The sequence below is a fragment of the Solanum pennellii genome, chromosome 4 (genome assembly GCF_001406875.1).
Source record: "Solanum pennellii chromosome 4, SPENNV200".
Classification (NCBI taxonomy): Eukaryota; Viridiplantae; Streptophyta; class Magnoliopsida; order Solanales; family Solanaceae; genus Solanum; species Solanum pennellii.
The window spans coordinates 74199902-74221735 of record NC_028640.1 but is presented as its reverse complement, the minus strand read 5'-3'; the positions used below and the strand labels follow the sequence as shown (position 1 = coordinate 74221735).

The 21834-nt window shown below is 30.7% G+C and overlaps 3 protein-coding genes across 3 annotated transcripts; all 3 read left to right on the top strand.

The window, feature by feature from the left end:
- The first annotated feature begins 27 nt into the window (after positions 1 to 27).
- On the top strand, positions 28 to 2650 carry LOC107016148 (B3 domain-containing protein At5g42700-like). The gene is made up of 7 exons (XM_015216633.2): positions 28 to 220; positions 337 to 432; positions 517 to 551; positions 665 to 833; positions 1417 to 1623; positions 1771 to 1856; positions 2347 to 2650. Exons 1-6 carry the CDS (start codon positions 98 to 100, stop codon positions 1846 to 1848), a joined length of 708 nt encoding a protein of 235 aa, XP_015072119.1. The 5' UTR covers positions 28 to 97; the 3' UTR covers positions 1849 to 1856; positions 2347 to 2650.
- Positions 2651 to 7896: 5246 nt separating this feature from the next.
- Positions 7897 to 13780, top strand: LOC107018379 (probable protein phosphatase 2C 12). Its single transcript, XM_015218844.2, has 10 exons — positions 7897 to 8109; positions 8438 to 8756; positions 9771 to 9942; positions 10909 to 11062; positions 11149 to 11212; positions 11401 to 11508; positions 12365 to 12490; positions 12588 to 12826; positions 12914 to 13116; positions 13200 to 13780. Exons 2-10 carry the CDS (start codon positions 8559 to 8561, stop codon positions 13220 to 13222), a joined length of 1287 nt encoding a protein of 428 aa, XP_015074330.1. The 5' UTR covers positions 7897 to 8109; positions 8438 to 8558; the 3' UTR covers positions 13223 to 13780.
- A 4869-nt stretch (positions 13781 to 18649) lies between these two features.
- Positions 18650 to 20210, top strand: LOC107016000 (BRI1 kinase inhibitor 1-like). Its single transcript, XM_015216470.2, has one exon. The coding sequence runs from the start codon at positions 18896 to 18898 to the stop codon at positions 19880 to 19882; it is 987 nt and encodes a 328-aa protein (XP_015071956.1). The 5' UTR covers positions 18650 to 18895; the 3' UTR covers positions 19883 to 20210.
- Positions 20211 to 21834: the final 1624 nt, after the last annotated feature.

Genomic DNA, 21834 nt, shown 5'->3' with positions numbered 1-21834 from the left:
CTTTCTATAAAAAATGCTCTAAAAATAATTTTATTGTACAAATATTCATCTTCTGCTCAAAAATACTTATTTTGTTTACATCAAATCGAAAACAAAAATGGTGAAATATGAGGATTTGCGGAAGCAGAGATTGGAAGAAAACAAGAAAAGAATGGAAGAACTTAATCTTCCTCTGCTTACTCAAGCTCTAAAAAATTCAACTTCCCCAAAAACTACTCCTGTAATTATTCATCTTCTTTAACCTAAAAAAAATAATAAAAAATCCCTACTTTTTTAGCATTTATCCCAAAAATTAACTCATTTTTCTCTATTTTGTTTGTTTATGGGAAATTATAGATGAAGAGGACAAAGCCTCGTGTTGTTGGAACAGAGCTAGTTGCTGTGCGAAGATCACCTCGTGTAGCTAAAAGCCCTGCTCCTGAATACAAAGAAGTACTACATCTTATCTTTTTGTTTCTTTTTTTCCTTTTTTTTGAGTAATTTTTTACTAATTTTTCTATGTTTTTTGGAGTGCAGGTGATTCATTATGAAAGAGTGATGATACCAAGAAGGTAAACTTTCTTTTTTGTTGCTAAAGATTTCATTTTTTATTAGTATTTTTCTTGAATCCATTGTAGAATGTGAAAATGAAATACTAGCTTACATTCATATTTGTTTTGCTTAGGTTGGCTACACCAACGAAGAGGGATAGGTTGTTTTTTGCGTATGCTTCTGATGAAGAAAGGGCTGCTTCGATAGAGAAAGCTGAGAAACTTGAAGCAAGTCTTGGATCAGACTATCCTATATTAGTTAGACCAATGCTTCCTTCCCATGTTTCTGGAGGTTTTTGGCTGGTGAGATACTCAGTCATAAGTCTATCTTTGTCTTGAAAGTTGGATTACTTCGTATTGAAATGAAATATATGTAAATAAAATGGAACAATAGAGTGTGTTAAGTTATAGGCCAAAAGGGGTTAGTTCAATTGACAAATGTTGAGGGACTTGTGTTAGTCATATGCTAAGAGAAGTAAATGTAGTACTTAAGTGGAGAAGATAGAGGGGTGGATCCATTTATCCCGTGTTTTGGAAGTTGTTCTGAATCAAAAGAAGTTTACTATTAGGAAACCTCAGAATGTACTAAGCTTTGATAAAGTTATTGCCCAATGCCAACATAATGAAGATCATATTGTTGCTATCTTTTGAGGGCTTTTGTATTCTTTTCTGTAGTGATGATTAGGTTGTCAATTCAAAACACCGATGCAATTTGATCATAGTATTGATTAAGAATGAATAGACAGATGTTTAAATAGAGCGATATGGGCAGTGAGGATCCATATTGCAGACCACGACTTGCTTAGGATTGTCCGTAGTAGTAGTAGTAATTGTAATTGTTGTTGAGTGAAGGCGGACAGTAATTCATTTGCAACTCATGCTGCAGGGTCTCCCATCGAATTTCTGCAGGAAGAACCTTCCAAGAAGAGATGACACTATCACCTTAATCGATGAAACGGGAGAAGAATGGCCAACTGTGTACTTGGCTCAAAAATGTGGACTTAGTGGTGGATGGAAGAGGTTTTCTGTGGATCATGACTTGGCTGATGGAGATACAATCGTGTTCCATTTGATTCGTCCAACAAAATTCAAGGTAACCCTTCTCAATAAGGATGTTTGTAAGCTTGTCATTGAACACCTTTAGCTCAAATTTCGTATGCAACATTGTTTGACAACACACTGTTGACACGAATGTGATGAAATCTTGATCGATGTATCTTTTCTCTCCTTTGTTGTATAGGTATATATTATAAGAGTAAACAATGCCAGTGAGACTGTAAGTACTGAAACCTCAACCTCAAGCAGTGAAGCCTCTTAAAAATCCAGGTACATATTGCTTCTTATATAGTATGATTGGATTGAAGTTGTGATTTGCATAGAGATGTAATAGTTGCGACAATAACATACATACCAGTATAATCTTACAAGTGGAGTCTGAGTGAGTCTGAAGTCACAATTCTTGATAAATTCATGATTTTTATAATGATCCAACTTGCAATGTATAGTCTGCAGACAACTGTACTAACAGGGTTACAGCTAGTTGTATTATTATATAGCTGGAGACAAAAATGAAAGAAAAACTACAGAACTAAACATGTCAATTCTTATAGAGCACATTAATTATAGATGAAAAATGGGAAACATGATCACACGTATATGTTATTGCTAGCTACTAGAGATTAAACAACACCATATATAAATGTCTTTTTGAGGGCCATTGTCCTTTAAATCCATGCCTATAACAATGTATAACTTTCTTGTTGTCATGATAGGCCACGTTTGTCTCTCTAACAAACAACTCTAATGACTTTTGCAGGAGAAGAATGTTGCTGCTACGCGCTGTGTGCTTCTCTGTCTCATATTTTGTCGAACAACATGTTTTTAGTAGATCTAAACAACAACGAGGAGGAGGATCTTGATTCTAACAAGTCATTGCTAGATCATTAGTTTAGTTCTTAGTAGAGTAGTAGTAGTACATAAAATCCAAGAATGATAGGTTTAATGTTGCTCATTTTGATGTTCCAAGTTGGACTTGTACTCAAAAATGCCAATTTTAAGTTAGTTATTATGTTTTCACACGCACTTTTTCCATTGTTTATCATTGCACAACGGAAAATGGTCAAAAATGCTCTTAAACACGCAATTTTTATTTCAAGGCTATTTTGGTTGGGACATATAGAAACACAAGGGGCTACTAATTTAGTTGGGAACTCATAAATATATTGGTTGGGACATGAGGGCCTAATTTGGTTGTGAACTAATAAATGTGTTTAGTGACAACTTTGTAACTATAGAAACTTATATGTACCTACATTTTTACATAGAATTAAATAATTTAAACCATATTATAAATATATATAATATGGTTGTGCACATGTGGAACCACATTCCACGCGGTTGCAACAGCTAATTAAGTTGTAAGAAGTAACTAATATATGTAACATAATAAGAAAATTAGAATATAAAAGTATTAAAATATTCAAATAATATTTTGACCAAGACAAATCTAGGGTGTGAAATGACTATAGCAGCAAAAAAAATATATCCAGCTATATATTCTAGAATCAATTGTTTCATTATTACTTTACTCTAAACACGAACAATAAATTACATTTTCATAATTAAATATAGTTTGATAAACTTTATTAAAATGAGATGAGTGAAATTGACTGGTAATCCAATTTGACCCACTCTTGCCAAAAAAAAATAAATTAAGACGGTGATTTAATTAGTTTCATTAAATTGAACAATTAATCAAGGATCTATAGATTGTGTACTATTAATTAATTATTCTTGTATATTATTAATGAATATATATACATTTATTCTGTACAACCGCCATGTCGCACGTTTGTTCCAGTTAATATGTTTAAATTATAACGCTTCAAGTTAATAATCCAAATATTCTTGTATTAGTGGTTATTTTTGTTTGTTTTAAAGTTATTTATTGTTTTTATTCGGTATGCTCAATATTAATGTTTTCGCCTACTTGAATTTCTTTTGTTCTTTTAAAAAAAATAAATCTAAAATATCTAATTAAAAATAAAAAAATATTATCTATCTAATCACGAGAGAAACAAAGACATAACAAAAGGAAGATAAAAAACCTAAACAAAAATAAAATATGGTGCTAATTGTAATAGACATGTCTTGCCATGAAAAGTTTAATCAATAAATAAGCACACAATTGATTCATTCGGAAGTGACACTCTTAACAAGATGTTCTCTTCAAGATTTAAATTTAAAACTTTTAATTGAGAATAAAACTAATTCTATCACTACACGATAACTCAGATCGATTAGTTAGATACACCTTCAATTTTTGTAGTATAGTTGATAAGTTATCAACAATGAAATGGTTCCATATTGATCTGTTTCATCTATTATATAGTTTTAATGATGATGATGGTTTCGTTGTTGCATTTATATTGGTTTATGAATAAATTAAAGTTGTTGTAGTTGCAATTGTGTGCTTTTTTTTCAAATGATGATATATAATTACTTTTTTAAAAAAATTGCCATGTCACAACTCAAACTCAAGTTATCATTCATCAAATATATATAATATCCATGCAAATTAATCATAACTCAACGTCTTAATATACACTCGTATAATTGCTTAGTCAAACGAGCGATAAATAGTATCCTAAACCAAGAAACACATGACAAGAATAAGAATAATCCTTTTTTAAAAAAAAATTATTTTATGCTTTACAATAATTATGAATTATAAATTAAAATATATATATTTAATGGTAATAAACATATCAAAACGATAATTAGTAATTGATCTGAGAGGATGATCAGTCATACTAGAATTGAAAAAATCGATCTGTCTCACAACGTTCTGAATCTAGCTCAGATATGAACCACTTTGAAATTCCTCATGAAATAAAGGAGATAAACTTTACAACTTTACGTTTGAGTTTAAAAAAACTACTCTATTTAGATATAAATAATTTTCTTAAAAATAACTAATAAAATGCTGACACGTAATATAAAAAGTCCTTACATTATTCATGATAATTCCCCAAGTAAAATTGGAAGAAAATGACTTCTAGGCATTCATAAGCCTTACCTTACATTGCGAAGATAAAAATATTATTTCCGATAGGTAACGATTGATGGAAACGCATGAGAGGTGCGCGTGGGGAAAAGTTTGACATGTGATTGACGCCGTGGATTTCGGGGGCCATTTGTTAAGTCAAAGCATTTGGTTGGAAGACAGACCGGAGAATATGAAAATGTTACCCCACATTTATCCATATTTACATTTTACTCCCCAAACTTTTATTGATTCAAATAGCATTTTTGAATTTACTAGTATATATATAATTTATAAAGTTAAATAAGTTGATTTAGTACATGTATATTTTGTTTACTAATAATTAAATAATAGATATTTAGTTAATTTAATATAAACACAATATATAGTGCAAATTCTTTTTCTAACTGTTTATTAATATGAGCCATTAATCATAGACTTGCGATGAGATATATAAGCTCTCTTTATTATTAATTAAATTTTATATATGAGACTTTATTTTAGATGGAAAATACTTATTTTGATGAACTTATATGATTCAAACTAAAAATTAATAGAATATTAATAATTAATAACAAAATAAAATAATGAAAAATCATAAATATAGCTCTACGTGCCAATCAGTTACTCATTGGCCGACTCAAAGTGATAAGTCGGCCTATTCCATTCGCTTAAAGAAACAATAAAATACTCACCAAATATCAATAATTGTATCGTGATGATTGAGATTTTTCTGTTCTTAATTAACAATTTTAAATTTAGAGTTTGGAAAAAAATAATATGTTGAATGTTTTCTTTTCATAAATGAAACTTTTAATATGAATAAATTTGAATTTAATTATTTTTGTATAAAAATATCAGATATCGAACGAAAAAATAATTACTTTTACCAAAGTGCCCATTCTCTTATTTCTTTTTTATAATTTTATTTGTTAGAAGTCACATGTAAGGAGGTCCTATTCAGAGTAAGTGCATAACAGAAAAGTTGTAGACAAGAAAGTCAGTCCAAAGTTTTAAATATACGTATTTTTTATTTTTTATTTTTTGGAATTATGTTACGCAATATAGTTTAGAAAAAAAAAGGTTCACAAAATTTTCATGGAATTAAATGTAAATAAGAATTGAAACATTTAAGAAGTTGAAAAGAAGTAGTATGAGGAAAAAAACATGAACGTTATATAGAGAACTGAGAAGGGAAAAAAAATATATAGGGTGATAGCGTTATATTTTTTTTTTAATTTCTTATTTGATATTTAATAAATCTATTGGGGCATGACTTTGATAGAAAGATTCGTTGATATATATAAATTCGACTATTTTATTAATTTTTGATTAAATTATATATTTATATCAAAAAATTTATTGGAGTAAAATATATAATTGGAGAACAGTAAACTCATTCGTAAACTAAGACGAGTTATAATTGTTCAATGAAATTAGTTACTGGGATGGTCAACTTATGGAAATATATACTAGTACTAACTAATTTGGCTCTTTTTTTTTTACGACACACTCAAATTTGCTTTTTGATTCCTAAAATATTTACAAGACAAATATTTGACATGTTATATCATGTTTTAACATTTGGGAAACTTACATTAATACTATTATAATAAAAAAATATTTACTATTTATAGCAATAATATATTTTTTCACTTGATCGCTTTTAATTTATTTATAATATAAGTTTAATATATATTACAAAGGACAATTTATTATTCACATATAATATATATTTATTGATGAATAATACATTTATCACACATTTTAATACATTTATAATACAATGCGACAATTTATTACCAAAAAACATGATATATTTTTAAAAACAATTATAATTTATATATTTTACATACATAATTCACTTTTAATACATATTACAGATTTAACAAGATATTACTATAAATGGTAATAAACAATAAGTATCGCTAAAATCAGTAATTATTTTTTAAATTTTTCACAAGTTGGGTGCATGATTTCAATGATACGCTTAAAACACATATATATTAGATCTTAGCTCCGTTATTCTATATTATAAATTTAATTTATTGACTTGGTTTTTTCTTTGATGACCTATTCTTGCTCAATACATAATTGATTATGAAGAAACATTCAATTTGTCAATAACATACAAGGACCAATATATTGATTGATTATATTCAAAAAAGTATTTGATTAGACTTAGTCATTTCTTAAGATATTGAATTTTAATTTATATGTTGAAATATGTATTTATCTCTCTATTTACTTTTCTTTTTTTCTTGAATAAGAAGAGATAATATCAAATTGGATAGAGTGGAATGAAGGAATAACTTTTTTATCCAACTCCCTTTTGAATTGTAAGAATTGGAATAGGTTGAAATTTTGATCTAAAAAGAACAAATACCTTTGAGAATGCAAAAAAAAATAAATAAAAAAATTGTGGATTCAATTCTAATTGTCCCTATCCTTCTTCTATTCTTTTATAATTTTATGTAATTAAAAAAAAAATCCTTTCCATGTTATTATTCCAAAAAAAGTTTGATGTTTGCCAAATGCCATGATGAAACTCTTTAGAAAAGTTATTAAAAGTAAGTTTTCTAAGGAAAAGAAAAATTACACTAGAGCGATTTGTTTTAAACGTAAAAACTTTTTCATAACGTTATAAAATTATTTGCTTAAATATAAAAAAAAATTAGGATGTTATAAAATTATTTACTTAAATATAAAAACTCTTTTTGAGACGTTACAAACCTTACTAAAAAAATAATATTTTACACTATTTAACGAGTCATTCTTATTTTTTTTTACGTTAATTAAAAACACAATAAATACAAAGCATATACTAATTTACAGTGTTGTTTTCATTTTCATTTAATAAAAGTGATCTGTTTTTCTTTTGCCTCTTAAATATTATGCACTTATTAAAGTAAGTAGCAACTTTCGTCTTAAACTGTAATAATTATTTTTTAAATATTTTTTAAATCTAAAAAAAAGTTGCTCAGATAATAATAAATATTTTTAATTTCTAAATTTACAATAATGAATTTAAGTCATAAATAAAGCGAAAAGTAACTTAGTAATTACTCGCTCCATTCCAAATTTATATAATATCATTTAGTTAAATACATAAATTAAGAAATATTAGAAAATTTTATAATATCTAAAAATAGTCTAAAATAATAAATTGTCTTTTTCTAACAAAAATAGTTTTCTTATCCCAAAAGAGGAAAAAAGAGAAAAAGAAAACGCGCCAAGTTGCGTAATTTAGCAGAAAGGGCGTAGGATAAGGTAATTAACAGCTCATATATTCCAGCTTTTTTTATTTTATTTTATTTTATTTTTATTTCTCTGTTAACGCCGAACCAAATAAGGGATGCGTTTCTGGGAGCACATGTTATTTACATCTAAATATGCAACAAAACAAATCACAATTTCTTCAAATCTATACACAAAAAATAACTTCTTTTTTCCAAAACCCAAAATCTTCAAACAAAAACTCCATTGTTTATATGCAACATTCATAATTAACATTTTTTTTTTCGTGTTCAAAAGGTAAATTAAAATTGAAACAGTATTGTGTATGAAGTGCAATGGATTTTTTTTATTTTTTTTTTTGCAGAATTTGAAATGTGGGGATCTGTGTTTCTCGATGATCCAAATTCTAAGATATTTTGTGTTTTTTTTTTCTCATTTTTATCTACTAATTTGGAATGTGGGTTTTTTGTTGATTTTGTTGGTTTTTGTGGTTTGTTAGTGAGAAGATCTTTGATTGGGTGTGGATGGAAGAAATTTAATTTTGTGCGATTGTGTATTGATTAGATTCTGTGTGTTTTTTTTTTTTAAAAAAGATGTATTGATTTGGGTGTTTTAATTTGTATAGGTAATTGTTGGATTTGCGTTGACTGATTGGGTTAACAGCCAATGAAAGAGGATTAGTTGTATATTTTTTTTTTTTGGAGAAGAAGATATAGTTTTGTTGTGATTTGGAAAGGGACCGAATTATGTTGTCTAAGGGTGAACATCAAACGGTCCCATTATCTGTGTTGTTGAAGCGTGAATTGGCTAATGAGAAGATTGAAAGTCCGGAGCTTTCTCATGGTCAAGCTAGTCAGAGCAAAAAAGGAGAAGATTTTACGTTTGTCAAGACGGAATGCCAACGAGTTTTGGGTGATGGAGTAGCTACATATTCTGTTTTTGGAGTAAGATTTTTCAGAAAAATCTTTCATTTATATGCTAATGTTGTTATTCATGCTTGTATATGTGTTTGATATATGTTATTGTTGGATTATTAGATAGATTTATTGTTTGACAAGGATAGTTTTTTGACTTTGTTGTCTTAGATGGATTGTGTAAGATGCAAGTCGAGAACTCTTTGTTTGTTCCGATTATCAACTGCTAACTCATTTGTTCAAATGCAACATCTAGTAAGTAGAGGTGTATATTGAGGTTGTTTCATTGCAAAAGTTTGATGGCCCCATTTGGTTTAAGCTATTTAGCGATGGAACAAGTGGAACTTAAGGTGTGGGATGGTGTACTTAAAGCTCTTGTGTGGGTTGTATTGAAGGAGAGAAATAGGAGAGGTGTTTGAAGGGATAGAAATATGATTTTATAAATCTAAAGGAATAATTGTTTATCTTTAGTTTCCTTTTTGTGCACCCATGAGGTCCTCGTGGTATAGCTGATTGAGTGTCCTTCATAGAATCATGTTTTTGCGGAGATTCTCTAGTTTTTGTTATTCGAAACTAGCTAATACGACATTATGTAGCAGTGGCGCAACTCTGATTACAGACTAACCTGCTGTTTGTTCTCTAGGATTGGATGTCTTGTTAATTTAGTCGACTTGTTGAAGTATAACGGCATCTCTGATTGTTCGATCTGTGCCATTAGTTATGTTTTTGACTTGTCGAACTTATAAGATATAGTTTCCATCTTTGCCTTTATAAGTTGTTGGTCTTTGGATCCTTCCGTAATCACATTGTCAAATTTTCTACTCTATGCAGCATTATCTTTTAAGTTTTGTCTTTTTCCTTTTCTCATTTTCATTTCTTCAACTTTATTGTTTTTTCCAAATAAAGAATTTCTGTGTTGAACACTACCTAACATCTCTGTTGACCTGGAAATTCTGTTTAAGATTTTAAATTTCAATAATTGCACTAACCATTTCCTTTTTTAAATAACGTCCGTCTAATATTTGTGATCTCCCATCTTTGCAGTTATTTGATGGGCACAATGGGTCAGCGGCTGCAATATATTCTAAAGAAAATCTCTTGCAGAATGTCTTGAGTGCTATTCCTCCTGATCTTAGTAGAGATGAATGGGTTGCAGCACTTCCTAGAGCTTTGGTTGCAGGATTTGTCAAAACGGATAAAGATTTCCAAGAAAAAGGTACGAGTAGTTTCTTCATTAATTTCTGGAAACAAGATATTGCAATTTGGTGTGTATGACGAGAGCCAGTGAGTGAATTATAGTCAAAGTGGAGTAGTAATTCCTGATGCCCCTGTTGACTTTTTGTTGTGAATTACCTGAACCCCGCCCGGATCCTTCACTTTTGGTGTCACACCCATGGGTGTGGGTATGGGATACTTACTGGATTTGTTCAACCGGTTTTGGGTACTTTTGATCAAAATTGAGGGAGATATTCCGGGATAAATATAATGTTTATGTAATCAAATCGTGAGCCAAGGTGAAATTGAAGAAAATGGAGTACCTTGTATATAGAAATTTCTATATCAGTCCATTTCCTTATATCACCTCCTGGGAATCTCCTCTTGATCAATATTTTCTCCACGGAATACCTTGTAAAGTTTCCTCATAATTTAGACATTAACTCTAATAGATATTTTGAATTATTTTCCGAATTCCCGCACCTGTATCTGTATCTAGATCTGTATCCCTGAGTCTTAAAATTTAGATCATGAAGGATCCGAGCTTTATATCCGCACTTGAGTCCGATCAACTAGCTTGAACTTATTGAATGCTGCAGCGGAAATGCTTTTGACAGCCTAACATTAATATGCTATGAGATGTAGATAATCAAGGAAACCTTGTAGTTTTTGTTTTGTGCTGGTATTACGCCTGATTGATCAAACATGGCTCATAAGGCATGTGATATTCCATTTCTTGATGCAAGACTTGTTATTATTTCGGGGCTTCTGAATTTGTATTTGCTTCCGATGATATTATACATATTTCCTTCAGCTCTTGGCCTCTTGCTGTATGTTTTTTTCCCTTCTGGCTTGGCTTCTAATATTAATATCTCCGGTATAGTTGACTTTTCTCAAAGAAGAAACAATCTAATTGTCTGCTACTATACTATGCATTTCCTGACATTGTATTGTGTTAAACTTGCAGCAAAAACCTCAGGGACAACAGTCACGTTTGTCATAATTGAAGGATGGGTTGTAACAGTTGCATCAGTTGGCGATTCTCGATGCATACTTGAATCTGCTGAAGGCGGAATTTATTATCTATCAGCCGATCATAGGCTTGATTGCAATGAAGAGGAGTAAGATTAATGCCTTTAGCCAATTAATTAGTATGCTTTCACCTCTTGCATTAAGGTATTGATTGTTTTTGTTTTTAATTGAATAGGAGGGAACGTATAACAGCTTGTGGTGGAGAAGTTGGTCGGCTTAATGCTGGTGGCGGTACAGAGGTATGTTGGTGGTCATATGATATCTGGTTTTGAAACATTACTGCACCCTACCCCACCCCACGCCTCACACATACATTCTGGTTGTCTTTTTCGTTTTTATTTCTCCAACTTCCTTCTTCGGGAAGAAGTTTCAGAAAGTAGATTAGCTTTGTTCTTTATATCTTACCAGTGATTTCAACTTATTTCAGATTGGTCCTTTGAGATGTTGGCCTGGTGGACTTTGCCTCTCGAGATCCATTGGAGATATGGATGTTGGCGAATATATAGTTCCTGTACCCTATGTGAAGCAAGTAAAGGTTGGTGTACCATGTATTATGCTTTGCTTTTATGTGCTTGATCTCATCGCTCTTCGTTTCCTTGTGTATCTGCAATTACGTGTAGCTCAAGTTAACTTGAAAAGACTCTACTTCTTCCCTCTATTCTATAATGATATGTCAAATTTGGGATATGGATATTGGATAGTGTAGTTTGACTTGAGGTTCTACACTAAAGCATTTAATATTTCTTGATTGAATGTCAACAAATGTTGTGCTTGACGGTGAGGTGGACTCTAGTCAGGATTGCTTCTTCTTTAGTTTTCCCCTTAAATGATTTCCATACTGTAGTGGTTTTGCAATTATTTTATTTTTTTGTTGCTTTGGATGTTTGTTTAAAGATTCACAATTACTATAAGCCTTTTATTCCAGTCTTGATTGGTGCAAATATTGGGGGAGAAAGTGTATTGGTTCCTGATTTAGTTTGTCTGTCCCTAAAAATCTTTTTTTGTATGTTTGCATTGAAGTATATAGTCAAAAAATTACCATCATTAGGTTGGCATCAATGATATCATCCCTTTTCAAGAACTCAATGTGATTGTGCGAGGTGGTGGGGTGGGTGGGGGAGACAGAGTTCATAGTACTTGTGGTTGCTGGATCTTAGCATATGGAAATGTAAGGCGATATAATGAGCTATGCCTAGAAACCTCTGAACATTGTGGACCTGATTCTTTTCTTCAGATACATTAGGAATTTTATTTTTCATTTGTATGTTGCTATAATCTAGAATGACAACTTTAGATGGGCCTGATTGCTGGTGTTGTATTTGGCCAAGCTCTTTTTTTCCCCTTATTGAATGTCATATCTGTTCTAAAAAATTCTCAATATTTGTCAACAGCTAACATCAGCTGGTGGAAGGCTAGTAATAGCAAGTGACGGCGTCTGGGATGCTTTGTCTGCTGAATCGGCTATTGAATGTAGTCGTGGAATGCCTGCAGATGCTGCAGCTTCTCAAATTGTTAAAGTATGATCATTACGTGATATCTTATTGATTTATTATGATATTATTTACTTGATTAATTTTGCTTCTATCTACTCTTAACTCTTCCTCCAATTTGCAGGACGCCGTACAGCCAAAAGGGATTCGAGATGATACAACCTGTATTGTGGTTGATATACAGCTCCCAGAAAAATCAAATCCTCCTCCGCCACCACCACCCAAAAGGTCAGGAAAAGGAGTATTCAAGTCTATGTTTCGCAAGAAGACTTCTGAGTCATCTTCTAATATTCAGAAAGATTTTTGTGAACCGGATGTTGTGGAAGAACTATTTGAGGAGGGATCCGCATCACTTTCAGACAGGTTTTGTCTCATGCTAAGTGTGTCCCTTTTCAGATATTGCAATGTCTCAGATCTCGTGTTATATTTGCTTTCTTCCCATAATTGCAGGTTAGACGCAAAATATCCAGTCTGCAACATGTTTAAGTTATTCATATGTGCCGTCTGTCAAGTAGAGATAAAGCCCGGACAAGGTGTTTCCATACATGCTGGCTCCTCGAATACAAGAAGTTCACGACCATGGGACGGCCCTTTCCTTTGCTCAAGCTGCCAAGAGAAGAAAGAAGCTATGGAAGGACGGAGACCTTTTGGAGGTCAGCTGCCTCACTCTCTGTAGCCACACTGACTCATTTGCCTTGAAATATATCAATAACCCTTACCTTACTATTTGCTGCAGATGGAAGATACAGTAGTGAGTGACTAGTTAAGCAAATATGCAATACTAACGACTGCTTCATAGACGATTTACAATTGGGAGGTATGCCATCATTGTCCCAATGGTTCTTTCTGTTTCAGTAAACAAAGAACGCGAAATGGCTTCTGTGACTTGTGAAATACATGCATTAGTACTTCTAGTTTGCCTGCTCTAGCTCAGATATTGGAGCTCTGAACTGCATAGTACATAGTTGGGCCATTTCTAAAAAAAGGTTCACATTTGGAATATGTTTAAGGATATCTTAATTCAAGGCCTTATTAAAGCACATCAGAGATAATATCTATGATTATGTTCAAATGTACACTAAAATAGTGAATTAATGGCGTGGCAACGATCGCCATTTTTTCGTTGTAACATCTTTAGTTAGTAAAGTTTGATTAGAAGATTCTTTTGAGTTTTTTTTTTGTTTTTTTCTTTGCCCTCCTCTACTAGGAGAAACTTGCTGATCATCTTCTTATTAAATTAATTCTTGTATTATACATTAATCATTCCCTTCTCAAGCAAGAAGTGCAAGCACTGGAAACTGGCACGTATTTCTCGTATGTTTGGCTTATTTTTACTGTATTTAGTATGACGATGATATGAAATGAACGTAAATGAAGAAGTGTAGATTCATATGGACGTTGTTTTCAATATTTATCTGATTGATTTATCATATTGACGTTGAAAGTATCAATATACGACATATCCTTGCTTTCTTTTGCCAGACTTATTTTAAGAATTTTACACAAAATCTTAGGTATGTAAATGTAAATTCTGGACTTGCAATGATGTGACAATATACCAAAAAATTGGAGTATTGGAAAGCAACAACACAAATGAGATCTTCTTGGTCTGGAATTGTTCTTTCCTTTGTCAAATCACATTCTTTCATCTGAAAAAACCAGAAAAAAATTATTTGTGATTTCTTTGTGAGGATCCATCAATATTTGCTTTGGTGTACACTCTCTTATCATATACTATACAAAACAATGATAGGACACAAGTAAGTTGATAAGATGTCCTCTTTCTAGCGGATTAAACCTTAACATGGTATCAGAGTGACACATATAATCCTTTATTTATCTTGTGTTGGACCCTATATTGTGTTGTCTACGCTTGTTTGGCCCTATCTAGGCATTGGATTTGCTATGCATCTAGGTTCACCTGCGCTCTGTATTTTCAACGCTGAACTTAAATATGTGTGTTTGTGGAAACACATTTAAAAGAGCGTTCAATTCAGGATTTGTCAAGTTTAAATTCGGAATTGGTACTATAGGAAAGGACATAGAGAAACAAACATTGTATAAAACAAAGAGTTGATGGTCAAAGCACAAATAATATCCTTAGTGGAAAAACTTTCTTTTTCTTGCTTTGCCCACTAAGCAACTTGAAACCTACATTCCCTTCTTTTTTTTCCCTTTTCTCAAAAGACACTATGAATTATAGGATGGCAACACAAGAAACAAGCAAACATCTCTTATCTTTAGCTTAGAATATATGAGTGTATGATGAATAATTATATTATATACATAAAATATGAGTGGTGTTTAATTTTGGTGGAGAAAAAGAGTATGGCCACTCAAATAATGGCTCTATGATTGAGATGTTGACCTTAACTAAGTAGCCAAAATTCTTCTTGTGGTCTAACCATGTTCTCCAAAATGGACCACTTGGTACACGTGTGTTTGGCCCCACCTACCCCACCCCCAACTCCAACCCTTACCTAATTGTTCTATATTTTTTTCCGACTTTTGAGTCCGCATTGGAGCTATGACTAAATTTGGATCGACATAGCATGATTTTGTTTGGGTGATACTCTCAATAGAATTTTTTTCTCGAATTCGAGAATTAAGAGTAAAGTAGTCTCACTACCGCACCACACCGCATGGATCAAACTCTCTTGCTACAACTTTCCTATGTTCTTTTTGGTCTTCCTTAACTCCCAACTTTAATTTTAATGCTCTTTACTTTTGTTTCATCTACTGTCTTTTAGGCACTTTGTATCATATTATGCTCCACTTATCTTTTCATATAAAGCATTTACCTTCGTTAGAAAGAACCTATGAGATTTATAGTTATTTTGGTATGAAATGAGGTTTCTTTTTTGGTTGATTTATGCAAATGTTACTTAATTAGGTTATTAAACTTTATTATATTTTAGAAGTATGGAAATATAGTCCTTGGGAAATTATACTTTTGAACATCGTTATACTTAGAATTAATATTAATTCAGATATTATTCAACTTCACATACAAACATTACATTGTTGATTGTTGTTTAGCTATAACTTACAAAATGTTAATATCATGGTCTAATCATTGTAATGTTCTCCCATAAGATTTTCAGTTTGTTCAAATGGATATTTTGATCAAGATTCGAGAGTATCAACCCTTAACTGCTACGAGTAACTCGAATTCACATCAGACAAATCAATTTAAAGGGATCAACTCTTTCTATTGAAGCATTTACCTGGCTCAAATCTGAAACGTCTGATTGATTATCGGAAAAAAAAATAAAAAAATATGTTAGTCGACACAACATATGGGGCCAATAAGATGAGGCATAACATGCAACCCTTACGTGCATTAACTATATGGTGTTTTGTTCAATTCGTCTAGATAGATTGAACCTTTTGAAGTATATACTATAGTATCCATTAATATTAGAAACACATTTTTCTTTTTTTGTTTGTTAGGCAAAATTTCAAGTTGAAAGGTGAACCTAGAAGCTCTAAAAAGTCACAGATTTAATTAAATGCCATTCGAGTTGTCTTCTGAAAATAGATTTATGACATTTTTGGTAGGGACAGTATATATGAATAAATCATTTGCATTTAATATTATTGATTGGCGTTACTGAGACAAAATATCTACTCGTATCTAAATTTGTACATAAAATAAGTGTACGTACTATACATATAGAGAGTGACTTCATAATTATAATATTTTATATTCAGTATATGCCACCTAACTTGTCTATCATTATATTGAATCCTTTCACGGGTTCTCACCATTTTATTCTTCCCAAAAATATTCCTAAAAGATCTTTTAAAATTAATTAGACTCGATAATCTGGAAGGTATTAGTCGTATACTTGTAGTTCTTGGTTTTTTTTGTCTATCGTCATGTGTTGTTTATTTTGTTTTGATTACCATACTATTTTGTTATTGTTATCGCTTCTTTTGTCGACTGTACATTGCTTTGCTTATTTAATTGTTATATTTTATTCATCTTCCTTTACTTGGGTTTGATATACTTGAGCTAAGAGTCTTTCGGAAACAACCTCTCTACCTTCACGAGGAAGTACTAAGGTTTGCGTACACTCTAACCTCCGCAGACCCTATTTAGTGGGATTTCACCGTGTTTTTCGTTGTTACATGGATATCACACATCACGAATTTGAATAATAAACCTACGAGAGAAATAAAATATGAGATAAAACTATTATAAAAAGATAGGGTATAAATAAAACTATTAAATGATAGTATAAGATAAAATATTAAAAAAATATTGAAGTAAAGATGCAATCTTAGATCGTTACACAAAAAAGGAACTTCAGACAAGGGATTGTTAAGCCAAACTTTAGCAAACAAAATGTCTGAAAATTGGATTAATCTAAGTCAAATGTAGATAAAAATGATTGAAGTTAGCTTGCACAAGCAAATATCAAATGATTAAATACGTATTACACATGTAAATCAAATGATGGTCCTAAAATAAACTATATGTACACTTGCCCCAATAAACTTGTGTATTTATTGTACTCCCTCCGTTCGAAATTGTTTGTCATGTTGCGCTTATCGAAAGTCAATTTAATTAAATTTTAAAGGTAAATTAAATCACATTAATTCGATATTTTAAACAAAAAATTTTTAGATATTCTAAAACTATATGAAAAGTACTATAAATTACAATTTTTTGCATATTAATATGATAAAAAAACTCATCTTAAAATGTTAGTCAAAGTTTTTATAGTTTGATTTTAAAAATAAAAATCATGACAAATAATACCATACGGAGGGAGTATTATAGGTAGATATGTTTTAGTATCACATTAAAATAGAGTTAATTTGCATTAAAATAAAGTGATGCTAGTGACACGAGAGAAGATTTGGTACCTATAGTCTAAAAGGGGTTATATTATTAACAAATAAAAATGATATTCCCAAGCCATTTGCGTGCAGAAAAAAGACATTAAAGTTGAAATTACCTAAGTGCAACATACAAATATCATCTGTTTGATTTGATCTAATCAAAGATTCTTCTCGAAAAAGGTAAACTTCATTTTCGAGCTCTAAGTATGAATAAAATAATGTTGAAAACAATAAAATTAAATAAGTATGAAAAAATTATTTTACAAAAACTAAAATCAAATAAGTCATTCGATACCTGATTTATATTTAATTGAAATTTTAATTAGACTTAAAACATCATACGAGAAACCATGAATAAAAAGGTTTACTCCCATTTTAGCATGAGTTCTCGCATACCTATATGTGACAAAGTATTACAAAATCAAGTCTCAAAAATAGATACATCGATATGTTACTAATATAAATAATTGTTAATCCAATTAATTAAGTTTTAAAATATAAAAATATATGTCCATAAATGTATATTCCATGTTATAATCAATGTACAACTATATGAAAATTGAAATCAATAAGAAAATCTATGCAGAATAAAAATAAAATAACTAATATATGAATAATCAATCTTGCATGATTAATACCTTTATAAAATGATACATTCATTTCCTTGTTAGTCCTAATATTATAACATCTAACTCTTTCAAACGATCGCTCAATGCATACCGAATAAAATATAGAGAAAGAACAAATATATCCCCAAACTATCGTAAATGGTATGTGGATACTCTTTGTTATACTTTTAAGACATTGATATCCTTGTCGTCTAAAAACTAGAGCATATATACCCTTTATACTAACAGATATACATGTGTCATAATCTTATCCGTCGATTAAATATCGAATCGACAGATAAGATTGCATTACGTGTTCTTATTTAGTCTTTCGTTAGAGTGAAGGACAAATATATGCTTTAATTTTTAAACGGCAAAAGCATTAATATCTCAATAATATGACGAATGATATCTATATATAATTTATGATAATTCAGAAATATATTTATTCTTTTTTCCTAGAATATAGCACATATATAGTTTGTGTTCAAGACAACAAGTACATTTACACCAAGAAAAAATTACATCCATCCCATGACTAGTACTAGTAGACGACAGTACATTTATACTTTAAAAATAAAATTGCTATAAAAACCTTGGATTTTGTTCTGTCAGTGTACTTTTTTTGAAATTAGCATCTTATACCTGTTCATATCTATATATATATAAAAAAATATACCCTACTTTAGTTGGCCAAAAAAATATCAATTTTCTCGTTAAATAATATAGATCGATACACAAAACATTTCGTATTTAACTAATTTCGAAGAAGGGCCACCACATCCCATTCAAAAGCTCATCACTATAATTGCCACACAACACACTTAACATAAAGACATTTTAGCCTACAAATTCTTCTTTCTTCACAACTTCACATATATCCTTATCTTTTTTTTTTTCGTTCTTCAAACAAAGAAAATACAAACTTAGATCTTAGTATAAATTTTATTTTATTACTTTTTTTTTTATAGTCATGGATAATATGAGAGTTAGAGAACAAGAACTGAAGCAGAGCAATCAAGAAAATAAAAAAACAGAGCCACCACAGTCCGGCGGTGGTGCTGCGGCGTCACCACCGTCAGCTTCATCATCTCCGGCGCATGAGTTTTCCTTCACAATTTCACTTCACCCAACGAATTCGACAAAAGCTCCAGAAAATAAAACGAAACAAAATTTGAATCCGAAGTTGAACCCAAACACGAATCAAAACCCATCCGCCATTGATTTAACTCCAGCTGATGAAATTTTCTTCCATGGCCATTTACTTCCTCTTCATCTTCTTTCTCATCTCCCTGTTTCGCCTCGCTCTTCAACGAATTCCATTGACAGTCCAATCCCCATTAGTAAATCAGAACCAAAAATCAAAAAATCCATTAATCACTTAGATGATGATGATGATGATGATGATGATGATAATTCGTATTATGATTTAAATCATAGCTTTCATCATCATCCCGAAACAACAAATTCATTTCACATACCCAAAAATCAAAAACCCAAATCCAAATCTTTTTCAATTTTCGGATTACCCAAACGTAAAAAAAGCGAAAAAGATGAGAAAGAAAAACAGAGGAAGCTGAAATTCGATGTAAGTGAAGTATTGAAAAGGTATATGAGAATGGTAAGACCATTTTTATCATTTGGAAGCCGAAAGAATGTGCAATTTCATCGACAGAGTTATTCATTTTCTGGAAATTTGAGTTTCAGAGGAAAGAATACAATTCGTAGTAAAGGAATAAAAAGAGGTGCATATTCAGCTCCAGTTTCTATGAAGAATTCACCAACAAATAGTGGATTACTTGTAGCAACCCCTGGAGGTAATTATGGTAATTCATCTTCTTCTTCAAGTAGTGATAGTACTATGGAAGAATTACAATCTGCTATTCAAGCTGCTATTGCTCATTGCAAGAAATCTAGTTCTTCAATGGAAAACAAGAAAATCAACATTTCATCATCGTGAAGTAAACAACGGTACACTGCAGCTCCCGCTATGTACGAAATTCAGGAAAGTATTAAACCAAAAGAGTCTATCGATTATTTTCATGGTTTGAACCTGTGACCTCGATAACTTCATCGTGAATTTGATCATTTTTATCCTTTTTTTACTACTTGTTTATTTCTAGTATAGTTTTTAATTTTATTTATTTTTTAAAATGTATCATGATCATGAAGTATATTTGTAAGTATTTTTTGTTTTACTACATGAGTTTAAATATGGATTGGCAGGGCATTGGGCAACTATGTAGAATTTTTTTTTTCCATGAGTTCTTTTTTTTTTTTATTGTATATACAGAAGTTAAATTTTTTTTATGAAATTAATATCGTAATTGGTTATCAATTATCATTGATTTCAAATGTTGATAGAGGTTAATTAGATCATTAATAGAACAGTATTAATCTCTTGTTTTTAATGTATGAGAAAATTCCCCATTTTATTATACTTTAATTATGCTTTTTTTTGAGTCTGTCAAAAATGCTCGCAAGAATAGGACTATCATCTGCGTATATTATATTCTATTCAAATCACAGAAGTTGCATGGGGTTATATTATTGTTGTTTAATTTATCAAATGCCAAGAAAATGACTTGGTTTGACCTTTGAAAGATCATCATTATGAAAAAACAATAAAATGAATCTTGATTATTTTATTAATTTTTTTGGTGTTTCTTCTTTGTTGCATACTTAAATTGATGTCCTGGTTAGAGTTTTTCTTTTTTTTTCTTTCCAAATGTTGAATAAGGTCAATTTAGCTATCAAAATAATAGCATTGGTCTAATGTTTTGAAAAAATTGAAGTATTCAGAGTTTGTTAAATTAGTTGTCAATATCAACTGTCTATCATCTAGGTAAATGTATATTAGCACTTCGATTACCAGAGTTTAAGTTTTACGTATCGAATTTTTTAATTTTTTTGGCATAAATATTTAAACTTGAACAAGAAAGTCGTATAAATTAATGATTAAAATGACTAATATAGCAGAGCTATGTTTAGGTACTTTTTTTTACCAGTTCTAATAATTATGACAACTTTCTTTAGGAGACCCCTCTACATATCCCAATGTTCTTTTTATGAACGAGATAGTTTCATTTTTATTTATCAACAAGACGCTGAAAACGGATAAAATTAAAACTCTTCTTATTATGGTCAATCTAGTGGTAGCAGAAATATTGAATAAATAAACCATTGTTCTAACAAAAAAATAGAAAAAAAAAAGAAGGGACCATTGAAGTTGTCTTAGAGTAATAATGTAACACAAAATACATAGCATGTGTAACATGTTGCTTTCAATGTGTTCATGCACAACTCAACTTTTGAATTTTTGTTAAGTCCATTCTTCTTTTTGGTCTTTGACAACTCTTCTTAATGGTGACTACCAAGTCCTATAATCCTTGTGCTTTTTTAGTCTCTCTTACTTTTTGAATCTTTCTATCTCTTTCATCCATCTCATCCATAACCCTAATCATTTTAACATAAAATTTTGTGTGGCACAAAAAGATTCGATAAAGTGATAATGATTTGTGAAAATTCTTTTTGATAACATGTGAAAATCGAATTTAAGTTTTATATCATTAGGTCTTCAACTAGCGTTACAGGTTGACATATATCATTGGATTATGGTTAATAGTGGTGGATCTAGATCACACAACTTATGAGTTGGGAACCTAGGAGCTTCTACGCAGATTATATGTACTGGACGGACCTACAAGAGTGTTAGGGGTTTACTAAATCCCCTCGACAAAAAATTATACCGTATATATAAAATAAATTTTTTGTATTACTATAGTCATATTAATTTTGAACCCCCTTACAAATAAGAAGCAAATTATGGTGTAGTGGTTGATTTGCTTAAAATTTGACCCTTGCAATCAAGGTTCAAATCTCATTGTAAATATTACATTTTTAGTTTCTCTA

Excerpts from the sequence above, each read along its gene's own strand:
- LOC107016000 (XM_015216470.2), top strand. The coding sequence starts at position 18,896 with ATGGATAATATGAGAGTTAGAGAACAAGAACTGAAGCAGAGCAATCAA.
- LOC107016148 (XM_015216633.2), top strand. The coding sequence starts at position 98 with ATGGTGAAATATGAGGATTTGCGGAAGCAGAGATTGGAAGAAAACAAG. Across the intron at positions 552-664 it reads AGAGTGATGATACCAAGAAG|GTTGGCTACACCAACGAAGA; the intron begins GTAAACTTTCTT and ends TGTTTTGCTTAG. Across the intron at positions 834-1,416 it reads TTTCTGGAGGTTTTTGGCTG|GGTCTCCCATCGAATTTCTG; the intron begins GTGAGATACTCA and ends CTCATGCTGCAG.
- LOC107018379 (XM_015218844.2), top strand. The coding sequence starts at position 8,559 with ATGTTGTCTAAGGGTGAACATCAAACGGTCCCATTATCTGTGTTGTTG. Across the intron at positions 8,757-9,770 it reads CTACATATTCTGTTTTTGGA|TTATTTGATGGGCACAATGG; the intron begins GTAAGATTTTTC and ends CCATCTTTGCAG. Across the intron at positions 12,491-12,587 it reads CAGCTTCTCAAATTGTTAAA|GACGCCGTACAGCCAAAAGG; the intron begins GTATGATCATTA and ends TCCAATTTGCAG.